Source organism: Mus caroli, chromosome 8 (genome assembly GCF_900094665.2).
Source record: "Mus caroli chromosome 8, CAROLI_EIJ_v1.1, whole genome shotgun sequence".
In the NCBI taxonomy this organism is placed as follows: Eukaryota; Metazoa; Chordata; class Mammalia; order Rodentia; family Muridae; genus Mus; species Mus caroli.
Window position 1 is genome coordinate 11283694 of NC_034577.1, and position 12737 is coordinate 11296430.

At 49.4% G+C, this 12737-nt stretch overlaps 1 protein-coding gene across 1 annotated transcript; it reads left to right on the top strand.

Moving 5' to 3' along the window:
* The first annotated feature begins 321 nt into the window (after window positions 1-321).
* Cln8 (CLN8 transmembrane ER and ERGIC protein) lies at window positions 322-7746 on the top strand. Its single transcript, XM_021170306.2, has 3 exons — window positions 322-559; window positions 4374-5032; window positions 6349-7746. The coding sequence occupies exons 2-3, from the start codon at window positions 4490-4492 to the stop codon at window positions 6670-6672; spliced, it is 867 nt and encodes a 288-aa protein (XP_021025965.1). The 5' UTR covers window positions 322-559; window positions 4374-4489; the 3' UTR covers window positions 6673-7746.
* Window positions 7747-12737: the final 4991 nt, after the last annotated feature.

A 12737-nucleotide genomic window follows, 5' to 3' on the forward strand; every position in this document is an offset into this window, starting at 1 on the left:
CCTTTCTGTTAATAAAAAGGAAATGTTTTATCTAGAGAAAGACTGACTCAGCATGTGCCCAAAACCCGTGGTATTGCTTAGGGCTCTCTCGGAGGAGAACGGGTTTCAGTTCTCTATTTCCAGGCTTATAAGTTTCCTTTTCAGCTTTGTTAAGCATACATGTCNTTTGGCACTGGGAAAATACTTTGGCCAGCTGCCTGNGTGTNATTTCTGAAAGTGTTAGGAGAATCCTCGTGCCTAGAGTCCATCTATTGCTCTATGATATGTCAAGGAAGAGTGTCAGCCAGTGTGGGAGGGTACCTGCCATGAGTAACCAGAGAGTGCCAAGCTAAGATGTGAGAGTCAGCATGCGAGTCACGCCCAGCTTAAGGCTGGGAAGGAAAGAGAGTCCAGATAACCATTTGACCTCAAGGTTTATTCACTACAGTGACAAGCATCAGTTCACAACACTGGCATGGTGACTCAGAAGCAGATGGCAGAGAGAGGCTCATAGGCAATGCTTAGCACTCCAGTGACAAGCCTCAGTCCACAACACACGCATGGGGTACCGGATTCAGAAGTAAGTGGCAGAGAGACTCACAGGCAAGGCTCACAATCTGTCCCTCGCTTGGCGTGTCTCAGGCAGCAGCTTCTTCCTCTTGATCNCCTTACCTTGATTCAGCCTGGGCAGCAATCAGTCAGATGTCCTCTGGTCGGAGAGCCAGACAGCACAATGATCTTCACTGTTGGAGCATCAAGGTTTCTGCCTGGCTGTTGTGAGCCTCTGCTTTTCTTAGCTCCAAGGGGTGGCCACTCTCTAGCATTATGTCATCACGTAGGCTCTTATCTTTAATCAATGAAATTAACCTTTCATTCATATCTGCTACATGCAGAGCTGACTGCTCATCCAACTCTTATCTACCACACACGGCTGATGTGAGCTAGCAACATCCGACTCAGTCCTGTTCTTATTTCTTATTAACATGCTTTCTACATTTAGACACAAAACCAGTGAGTGCAGTGAACCCACACAGCCTTTTGGACCATGGGAGAATACAACCCTGAGTCAGGCCATGTGAGGAGAGTGAGTGGGAAGANGGGAGAGCGAGAGGCCCAGAAGGATCAGTGTGNCCAAGATAGCTGGATTATAGAGGGGAGGGCANCCTAGCCCCTGAGCTAGAGGAATTTAGAGTAGGGGGTAGGGTGTGTCAGCCAAGAGGACCCTATAACAGGTGGGGACTGAGGGATGCTGGGAGAACCTAGCGGCCATTGTTGGCTCTGAGATGCTATGAGGGAGCAGTGTCAGGCCACTGTGCAGTATGCTTCACACAGTAAGCAGCAGGGAGAAGTCCTCACGTCGGGCNTGGTGTGAATCAGGCATGCAGAAGGAAACCTCAGTGTCCCCTTTTTTGCCTTTCTTATGTGAGAGGGATGTGGTCAGATTGAGGAGCAGAAATAAATACAAAAGGAGAACTGAGCTGGTCATGCAGTCATCCTCTGCCTCCTNGGCNCAGCTGTGACTNCAGAGGGACCAGCAGGGCTCTGTGGGACTCCAGGGAGGGACNGCCAGCTAGATGCCAACACCTGACAGGCTGCTGGCAGCCAGAACATGGCCTGTTACTCTCACGGCTGAGGAAGTGGACTTTGCTGTCAACTCCTCAGATGAAGGATGCCGATTGGTGGTGTTAGTTTCGAAGGCTGCCCAGAGCTTTGCAAATGTGGCCCTGTAGAAACACACAGAACCAACATGGGGAAGTGATGAGGGAGGTTGGAGTGTGATGTGTGTTCTGGTGTGCGATCCATCGCTTCTGTAGCTATTTGACACCTGTTCTGGGATGGCCAGGAGGTCTGTTCAGCTGTGTCTGTGTCAGTGACTGTCCTAGCCAGGGTTTCTATTTCCACCCAAAACGTCATGACCAAGAAGCAAGTTGGGGAGGAAAGGGTTTATTCAGCTTACACTTTCCACATTGCTGTTCATCACCAAAGAAAGTCAGGACGACCTCAAGCAGGTCAGGAAGCAGGAGCCATGGAGGGATATTCTTTACTGGCTTGCTTCCCCTGGCTTGCTCAGCCTGCTTTCTTATAGAACCCCCGACTGCCAGCCCAGGGCTGGCACCACCCACAATGGGCCCTCCCACCCTTGNTCACTAATTGAGAAAATGCCTTACAGCTGGATCTCATGGAGGCNTTNCCTCAAGGGAGGCTCCTCTCTCTGTGATAACTCCAGCTTGTGTCAAGTTGACACATAAAACCCAGCCAGAATAGTGACTGACAGATATGTAGTGCTTCATTTCAATGTCCTCGGTCTAAACGGTACTTTGAAGATTTGGTCTCTCTGGTGAAGACGAAACAGACTGCCTGGTGTGCCTGACGCAGTGGGTGCTTCGCACTCTTATCCTGTTTTTCCGGGGTCAGCCACTGTGCTCAGTGAAGCAGTGAGAACCCACTCAGCTGGGTCATCTTTGGTCCACTGACCCTGATCAGCTCTGGGGTTCCTTCTACTCTGACTAAACCAGAACTTTGTTGAGATGGTACTCGAGTCTCTTGATTTAAGAAGTGGAGCTAGTAGAGATTTCTAGAGAGAGAGAGAGTGTGTGTGTGTGTGTAGGGGGTCCGCTCAGATCAAGGCCCAGGCTACACAGGAGCAGACATCTTAGCCACTGGTACAGTGACACAATCACTGCGAAATGGGAACTTGCTCCCAGTCTCATGACTTGTGAACAACTGCAAGATGGGGGCCTTTTTTTCCTCCAGATCTAGAAAAAAGGAAGATCTGTCTTCCCTCCTAGGCCTAGACTAAACATTAATATGCCTGGGTTACAGAGTATAAAGTACTCAGCTGGGGGTGACGGGGTGTGTGTGTGTGTGTTACATGTTTAAAACTTCATTCTCAGAAAAAATAAAAACGAATGCAGAGCCATGCCAAGGCCAGGTACCCCTGCCCGGTGGTAACATGTTAAATTCTGCGTAAAAGTAACTTTGGAGTCATTGGAAATGTGAAATAAACTAGTGTTGGTGCCAGCAGGGGTGTGAGCCACAGGTGTAGGCTGTGCCCAGAGCAGCCTTTAGGTCGGCATCCCCAGAGAGCATTTATTTCCATGTGCCTGTGCCTGGGGACACACTGGGGACAGTGACACAGGGCTCCCAGGATTGCAGGGNATATACATGGATANCAGAGTTGTGCCCACACAGCTATGGCCTGGGTTAGGCCCAGCACTCCCAGGATGTTGGCCTTGGTTATAGGTCTTCTGCCAACTTAGGAGGGTAATAATGGCTACTGGTTCTTTGTCCCTTGGCATGGGCCCTAGCACTCAAGCTTAGCACAAGCCACACATTCTGGTCTTTTCTGTGGCCCCAGAATGGATGGATTCGTGTCGATAGAAAGTTAATACAGTGTTTCTGGTACTTACTCGGCCACCTCATGGTTCCGTCTGTGGCTGTGAAGTTCTGCATCTGTCCCACAAAGCGGCTGTGGAGAAGCACCGTGACCCCTGCCCCTGAGGAAGCAGGGTCAGGGTTGGTTCCACTTGCTATGGGACTGTCTTTCTGTGGCTGACACTGATTCTGGAAGCCCATTAGGTCTCAAAATTTCCTTCAGCCTTGAGACTCTCGATTATACTGGTTCACAGACACAGCTGGTTCAGTTGAGGTACTGTTTGCCGTTTATGCGCAGTTTTGAATCTGTGCGTGCATCCAACAAGTATTTCATGAGGGCCTACTATGTGCTAGCCATCATACCAGGTAGTGGAGTTATAAAGATGGACAGGTTAGTTCTCTGCCTCAGTACTAGAAGGCGGCTTAGGTTTGGTCCCGGAGGGCATGTGAGTTTGTATGATGCCCACCATGAGAGCAAATGGATTTAAACTAGTTGGTCAGGGGCAGGAGGCCAGCTGCAGAGAGATTTGAACTCAGAACTGAAGGGCTGGTGCATGGAGCAAGGTGGGGAGAGTTTGAGGTTGGCGCCCAGGGAAATGAGTGAGTCACACCGAAGCACCAATAGGTCCCACTGACTTATTCTGGAAACTCTTGTTAGAGTCTTACAGAGGAACTAAAGTCGTTCAGCCTCTGGATTGTGTAGTTTATAACTAGGCTGCTGCGAAGACTAGAGCCAAGACTGGAGTTCTACCAGAAAAGCATCGCCCCCATATCCGGGTATTGCCTGCCTTCCTTCGTGCCTGAGCATCTCGGATTCAGCTTGTGCCCTCTGTTGGGTACCTTGCGGGGTTTATGAGTCTTTGTAAGCATAAGAGTGAGGCAGTACATTTAAGAAACGCTCCCCACACCTTTGTCCTGTGGTGGGAGTGGGTAGACTGTGCGTGGGAGGAAGGCGGTGGTGGTTCTCGCTGTCACGCTTCTTCCGAGTCGGCACAGGGTGACTGTTCTTTCTTCTTCAGATTGAGGATAGGTACCCGAAGATCCTAGCGACAGCTTTGCTAAAACTGAAGAGTGGTGCCAAGCCCAGCTGCCCGCTGTTGGCCCCGGGGGCCCTCCTGGCATCCAGATTCAGATCATGACTCCTGTGAGCAGCCACGGCTTGGCAGAGAGCATTTTTGACCTGGACTACGCTTCATGGAAGATTCGGTCGACTCTAGCGGTTGCTGGCTTTGTCTTCTACCTGGGCGTCTTTGTGGTCTGCCATCAGCTCTCATCGTCCCTGAATGCCACCTACCGCTCCCTGGCGGCCAAAGAGAAGGTCTTCTGGAACCTGGCAGCGACGCGTGCTGTCTTTGGCGTCCAGAGCACAGCTGCAGGCCTGTGGGCCCTGCTGGGAGACCCCGTGCTCTATGCCGACAAAGCTCTCGGGCAGCAGAACTGGTGTTGGTTTCACATCACCACGGCCACTGGCTTCTTCTTCTTTGAGAATGTGGCTGTTCACCTGTCCAACCTGTTCTTCCGCACCTTTGACTTGTTTCTGGTTGTCCACCACCTCTTTGCCTTTCTTGGGTTCCTGGGTTCAGCGATCAATCTCAGAGCTGGCCACTATCTAGCCATGACCACGTTGCTCCTAGAGATGAGCACGCCCTTCACCTGCATTTCCTGGATGCTCCTGAAGGTGAGTGCGGTCCTGAGGGGTTGGGGAAGGGGGTGCCCTNTGGCTGCCTGCAGAGCAGGGTGCCTTACACAGTGCTACATTGGCTGGGATGTCACTGGGACCTGCCTCAGGACCTGTGCAGTAAGACATCACCTAGCTGAATTCAGCTTCTTATTTATTTGGTTGGTTGGTTGGTTGGTTGGTTGGTTTTTGGTTCTTCAAGACATCTTTGTATATCCTTGGTTGGCTACTCCAGAACTAGCTCCATAGACCAGGCTGGCCTCAGACTCACAGAGATCCGCCTGCCTTTGCCTCCCAAGTGCTGGGATTAAAGGTGTGCGCCTCCACCACCCAACACTCAGCTTCTTAAATTTAAGTCTTAGAATTAAAAGAAAGATTAGTGGCTCTTAGGACTAAATGACATGTTATATGTCATAGAGAGCATTATTATTATTATTATTTTACTTCAATACTTACAACATTCTGAAGAGCTCTATTTGGGATATTCTGTATACTCAAAAGGCCACCCCTTAAGTCATTGACTTGGGGTGGGGGGATTGTTAGAATAGATCAGGTATCTTTACAGTAGTGTGAGAGCAACTTTCTTTTCTTTATTTACTATATTCAGAAGTTGGTTCCTGGTCCACCAAGAAGTATGAGCCTTGTCTCAGACCCAGTAGCCCTGCCTCCCCACAAATAGTCATACCTTNGCTTTCTGACCTCCCGGGAAGCTGGCTCCTGTGGTCCCCTCCCCAGCCACTGAGTTCCCAAATTCTGCTTACACAGGGCAGAGTCTCATCCTGGGAGGGAGTGGCTGCCCAGTCTGTGCTGGGGTTGGCTGTCAGAGGAGGCCGGAAGGCTGGCATCGGGAAGCACCTGGTCTAGGTGGGGTAGCCAGGCATGGTTTTATGTCCATGGTGGAGCATCAGCAACAGCTGCTGAAATTCACGTCTGTGCTCGTGGCATGGTGTTACACCAAGTCCTTTGTAACCTGCATCCAAGGCCCTCTGAANGCGCTAACAAGAACCAGGTCACGCAGCCCATCCAAATTGCTCCAGGGTGTGTGTGCTCAAGCTACTACTAGATAAGCAGGATCTGTTGGCTTTCTGATATGTGCTAATTCAAGATAGAAAAGATTGGAGTTGTGCCTTTAGAGTAGGAAGGCCAGCCGGGTAAGGTGCTGGCTCCGGCTCTCGCCTTCCTTCAGAATTGAGCCCAGGAGAGCCAGTACTGGCGAGAAACCTAGTGCTTTGTTCTGCAACTGCGGTGCGTGAAGGGCACAGATGTCTTTTCCCCTTTCCCGTACTGACTGACACTCGGGTTTGCTTTGTCCACAGGCTGGGTGGTCAGACTCCCTGTTCTGGAAGGCCAACCAGTGGCTAATGATCCACATGTTTCACTGTCGAATGATCCTCACCTACCACATGTGGTGGGTGTGCTTCTGTCACTGGGACGCCCTCTCCAGCAGCCTGCACCTGCCCCACTGGGCACTGTTCCTTTTCGGGCTGGCCCTGCTCACGGCCGTCATTAACCCTTACTGGACACACAAGAAGACCCAGCAGCTCCTCAATCCCGTGGATTGGAACTTTGCACAGGAGGAAGCCAAGGGCAGCAGGCAAGAAAGGACCAATGGCCAGGTGCCTCGGAAAAAGAGGCTGTAGCGGCACCCACCCAGGGACCGGGTGGACCACGATGCCGACTGGGGAGTGTCCAGGGTTGGACAAAGCTCCACAGTGACTCTTTACGTATGGATGGGGACATGAATGAGTTTATATCTAGGTGAATACTAACTTGTTCCTTACTATAAATTCTAAAGTACCCATGAAGTATTGCTGGGGCCTTGACGTGCCTGTAAGAGGTCTTTGCCATCATGACTTTCCTCTGAGTCTTCTGGCATGGCCCCAACCACAGCACATCTGCCAAGGCAGTGCTAGGGAAGGAGCAATGGCAGCCAGGTGTGCAGGCGGCTGAGGAAGCCAGTCTGGAGCCCTGAGAGGATTCATCGGGAAGGACCTCGTGTGGGTGTGGGTGTGCCTTATTTGGAAGTCATGTTCTTTTTCATTGCAACAAATTGACCCTAAGAAAATGTGATTTGCTGATGATATTTATTTACTAGCCTGGGGAATTTTAAGCCNGCGGCAGTGCACTGCCCTCTAGTGGTAAGAGGCAGAAGGACAGCGTTTTGGTAAGGGGGTTCTCCTTGGCTTACTAGAGTCTGCCCACCCCTCCTGGCNTGGTGGTGGTGTGAAATCTTGTACTTCAAAAACAAACAAGCAAACAACAAAAAACCCCAAGGGACCTAATAACCTTTTTTTTAAAAAAAAAATGAGAATTTTTAGTGATATATTTCTTACTTGACAGAATAAGGTGTCTGGAGGGGGGTCCTGTACTCATCCTCATGTCGCTCATCCTGAGTCGCTAGGGCCCAGAGCAAGCAACTTGCCTGACATGACCACGGGGACATGTTCTCGCCGTGCTGTTTGCAGGTTAGACCTCCAGACACCGGCTAGCAATGCTATCGGCAGACACAAGTTTCCCAGAGAACAATTAAAGAACAAGGGGTTTTGTTTGTTTGTTTGTTTGTTTGGGTTTTTGTTGTTTTGTTTTGTCAAAACTACCTGAGAAATGGTGGTTGCTCTTGAAAATCATGTGTGATTTAGGCTTGCCTCAGCAGCCCTTTAATTTTATGAGGATGTATGATGCCTATTTTATTATAAAGTAGCCCATTAACTTTATGAAGAGGTATGATGCCTATTTATTTCAGTTTAAGAAAGCCCTTACTTTGTGTTCCTAAGATAATCAACTGAACTGAAACCCTGTAGCTCCTGTGTCTGCTTTGTTGAGGCACCAGCCTGGCATTTTTGGGTTGTTTTTTGTTTTTTTGGTTTTTTTGTTTTTTTGGTTTTGGTTTTTTAAACTGGGCAGAGGCTTAATAAAGTGACAGCTCTTTCCAAAACCCAAACATACTTCCCATCTGATAACGTGACCCGAAGCTCACTTGAGTGTCTGAAAACACTCTGCGTCCTGAACATGTTGGCAAGTCTTCAGTGGGACCAGGATGGGGTTGGAGAGTGTCTTAGTCGGGGTTTCTATTCCTGCCCAAAACATCATGACCAAGAAGCAAGTTGGGGAGGAAAGGGTTTATTCAGCTTACACTTTCCCACACTGCTGTTCATCACCAAAGGAAGTCAGGACTGGAACTCAAGCAGGCCAGGAAGCAGGAGCCGAGGCAGAGGCCATGGAAGGATGTTCTTTACTGGCTTGCTTCCCCTGGCTTGCTCAGCCTGCTCTCTTAAAAAAGCCAAGACTACCAGCCCAGGGATGGCACCACCCACAAGGGGCCCTCCCCCTTTGATCACTGATTGAGAAAATGCCCCACAGCTGGATCTCATGGAGGCATCTCCTCAAGGGAGGCTCCTTTCTCTGTTGTAAATCCAGCTGTGTCAAGCTGACACACAGGAAGATCATCTGACTTTAGCTGGCCTCTACAAGGAGTGTGACCTCAGGTTACATCCTCTGTCTTCACGTACCTCAGCTGAGTGCCATTCCATAGCTCAGGTGACCTTTGGTCACTCCACACACATCACCTTTCTGACCAGGACTTCTCCCCAGAACCTTGGAGACAAGTATTCATGAGAAGGCTCTGCGATGAAGCAAGCACTAGTCCCTGCCTTTACCGCCTAGAGTAGTGGCTCTCTCGCCATGATCTTTTAATACAGTTGCTCGTGCTGTGGTGATCCCCAACCATGAAGTTATTTTTGTTGCTACTTNATAACCGTAATTTTGCCATTATCATAATTAAATATCTGCGTGTCCCAACCTCTTGTGAAAGGGTTGATCGACCACCAAAAAGGTCATGACTCACAGGTTGAGAACAACTGGCCTAGAGAGGGGCCACCCTTCCCAGCTATAGTACCTTTGTGGTCTCCAATGTCCTGCCAGACAGATCTCGGAGAGGGGCGGGGTCCAGAGGACACCGAGGAGCCGCAGCTCACTAATGTGAGCCTCGGCTGGCCTGCTCTGTGGCCCACACTGGCCAAGATTCCGCTGCACGTGTGCCCCACTAGACTCCTACATCAGCTGTTAGGAATTAGAATGGGGTATTGCTTAGTAGTAGAGAACTTACCTANCATGTAGGAAGCCTGCCTGGCTTGTCTCCANCCACTGGAGAAGAGACACTCTCCTACTTGACCGGTATGGAAAATCAAAAAAGTTCTCCCCTTCTCGCCACATAGATGTTTTACATGTTCCCATGTTTTCAGCAGTAGAGGATGTGATGGTCAGGGGGCATTGACTGATGGGCAGCAGCCCAGCGTCTTCCCCATCTCTTCCCGATGGCTTGCCCTTGCCCCTTCAATTTAGCAACAAGGTTCCAACTTCTCTCAGCAGCATACCATAGGCTCCTCAAAGTAGCACTGGACTTGGTGCAGCACANCTAGTGACTGGCTGTGTGCTGTTGTCTTCTGTGAGGCCTATGGGTCNCAAGGCTCTCCTTCCACAAACAGCTCCTCAGTAGGCCCTATGGCTTCCACGGCAACATTGCTAGCAAGAGGCCATACCCCTACCTGAGCCCTTAAGTCTCTGTTCACACAGCCTGTGGTGACCCTCCTGATGGGAACTAGGCATTGCCTCATTCCTGTGTGCCGTAGGGGCGACACCTGAGCCTGGGTCCTAGAGAAAGAGCAGAGACTAGCCATTTCTAGTTTTGTAGGCTGGAGGTCCAAAGTCAGGTGCTGGCAGCTTCAGTCAGGAAGAGGCCCAGTCCTTCCTACGTGGAATGTTTACCCCCAGGAGAAAGGTATACCATATTATCTAAGGAGCAGAAGGGCTGAAAAGATTCAGGAAGCCCAAGTGAGTTTCCTGGAGGCCTTTATAAGGATCACTGTCTGGACACATGGTGACTTAAGTGTTTTCTTTGGCTGGGGCTGTCTCTCATTGTGGAAGCTGGTGGCTGGGAGGAGGCCCTTGCCTGTCCCCAACCATGAATGTAATGTGTCCACATAACCTTAGCGGGGCACATTCAAATGCTAGGACAAAAAAGAGTGTTGCNACACCCNGTGNCTGTAAGATCTCATTCGTTCCACAAAGGGCTGATACCTCTTGTTCCCTGTAGAGAGAATATTGTGTGTATTGTATGGATGTGTCACCTGTCAATTAAAAAGCCTATGTGTGGCCTATGGCTTAGGCAAAAACTAGAAGGTGGAACATCCAGGGGGCAGAACGAATTCTGGGATAGAGCCAGACAGGAGGTNNCCTGGTAAGACATGAGGAGACTGATGCGTGGTACCCAAACACAGGTAACCAGCCACATGGCAAAATGTAGATTAAAATAAATTTTAAGTTATGATTCTAGTCAGAGAAGAGCCTAGCTATCTGGCCAAGGTATTTTGTAAATATATTTTGAGTCTGAGTCTTATTTCTGAGAGCATGGGGCTGGGGGCTGGGAAGGAGAACCTGAGGTGATTTTTACAGTTCCCTGACCATTTCCAGTGATGGCTGTCCAGCCACTGGCAAGTGANTGGGTGAACCACCAAATGGAAGGTAACCTCTGTCTCCCAAGTGGGGTCCTGGCAGAAGACATGCTAGCCCAGAGCTAGACAGTGTTTGCCGAGGGCATATTCAACAAGGTAAGCCAGGGTAGGAGGCCAGGAAGCCAGCTCCACCTCACACAGCCAGAAGGGCTTTGGGGAGAGACAGGTAGCCAGTACAGAAACTATGGCGCTAGCCTTTCCTCTCACGGTAACAGACCAGTGAGTCGGTTACACAGATTGATACAGAGGAAACATTTCTTCTGTTAAAACTATGAAGTGTGTTACAAACTAAAAGGCTCTGGGTTGTTGGTACAGTGTGAATGTTGGCAGGGCATAGCCTAAAATGGAATTTGCCCCTTGGGATGGTGATTCTAACTCAGGCTGAGGACCAGGCTCAGGCCACACCTAAGCTTCCCCTCTCTTCAATGCTGGCTGTTTGCGGGCCCCCAGGCCATCTGAGGGCCTGGAGCTGCAGGAGGAAGCCAAAGCCATCTATGATCTCAGTTCAGCAGGCCCCATAAGACTCACCTAGCAGAAAACCAACAAAAGACACACTTGTCATTAATACTTGATACATTTAAGTCAATTCTGTGTCTAAATTTTTGCTGTGTCCTAATGTTTCAGGATATTAATTCAATGTGCCTTTTTTTGAACCCCCACCCTTCATTTCAGTATACTATGCACATTTTTATTTCTGTTAAAAATTTTTAATTGCCTAGGGTTAGAGATAGAGCTCAGTGGTAAATGTTTGTATTGTATACACTAGTCCCCAGGCTCCAGCCACAGAACCACAAATAAAAAATAAGTTAAAAAAAAGAACCCCAACTGCCACTACTGGATGACCCTGGGCAAGGCGGTGCCCAAGGGGGGATTTCCTCTTCTCTAAAGAGAAGGGGGATGGTAATGGATAGAGGGAATTGTAAGGGTGAGGCTGGGAGGAGGGATGGCTAGGGCCTGCCATCTTCATGTAAAGTGAATAAACGTTGATAAAACCCCAAATTTATGTGACATATATATGTATATATACACATATACTTTTTTATTAGNTATTTTCTTTATTTACATTTCAAATGTTATCTGCTTTCCTGGTTTCCCCTCTGAAAAACCCCTATTCCCCACCCGCCTGCTCACCAACCCACCCACTCCCGCTTCCTGGCCCTGGCATTAAGAAAGGAACCTTTATAATCTTTTCTGATAACTCCACGTAGGACTGCCTCTGTTGTGACTTCTCTCACAGTGTAGAGAGAAGTTCTCTCAACCCTGGCTGCAGAGGGCCAAGCCCTACCTTGTCTTTGGAGTCCTGAGTTTTGGCTGTCTTCTCAGACACAGAGCTCTAGCTTCTGACTTAACCCCCCAGCCCNCCCACCCCACCCGACTCAGCCCTTTGCCCTGTACATCTCCGCTGTTTGCTGTAGTGCTGTTTTATATTTGATAGCTTCATTGTTAGGCTCCAGTCTGCTGGGGGCCTGTGTTTCCTGTTAGTTCGCTACAGTAAACAGATAGTCCCAAACCCGTCAAAAATATTTCAAAAGGGAACCCAAAGTTGAAACCCTTAGTTATTACTAAAAATTATAGATGCAAGGTCTTTCCATCAAAAGACCTTTTCTCTGCCAAAANTTTAAAATTGGTTACAGTCCCATGTAACGTACACAGCATTCACTGTGTTGGTTTTCAAAACGGCTGTGTAACCCACAGAATCCCAGAAGCATAGCACAGCTCAGGGCAGGTTCTCTGTCTGGAGGAACTCAACACACTAGATCCACCCAGAAACATTGTTTCTACACAAAACAGAGGAGGGACTGCTTGGTGCTCAGCCAGAGATGGGCCGCAGGCTCCTCCCAAGTGTGCTCCCCTTAGCTCGTGACTGGATCAAATCAAGAGCTCCAAGCAGCTCGGGAATACCTCATTTACTAAATGTGGCTTTCATTTCTTAATCTGGGGCTCTTGTTTGGCTCAGCCACCCCAAACTCCTGGCCAGTTGACCCTCTGTAGTGGTTCCCTGTATCGCTGGCCGCCCTTGGGTTCACACATCATGGAATTGACCAGCAAGCATGGAGGGGTTGCTAGACCCTAGACCTTGAACTTTTCTTCCCATAGGAGTGTGAGTCACAAAAGCAGGGAATCTCCCCATTTCCTGTCCCTTTCTGCCTGGTGTAGTCATATCTGCAGGGACAGGCAGGAACAGAGGATGCAAG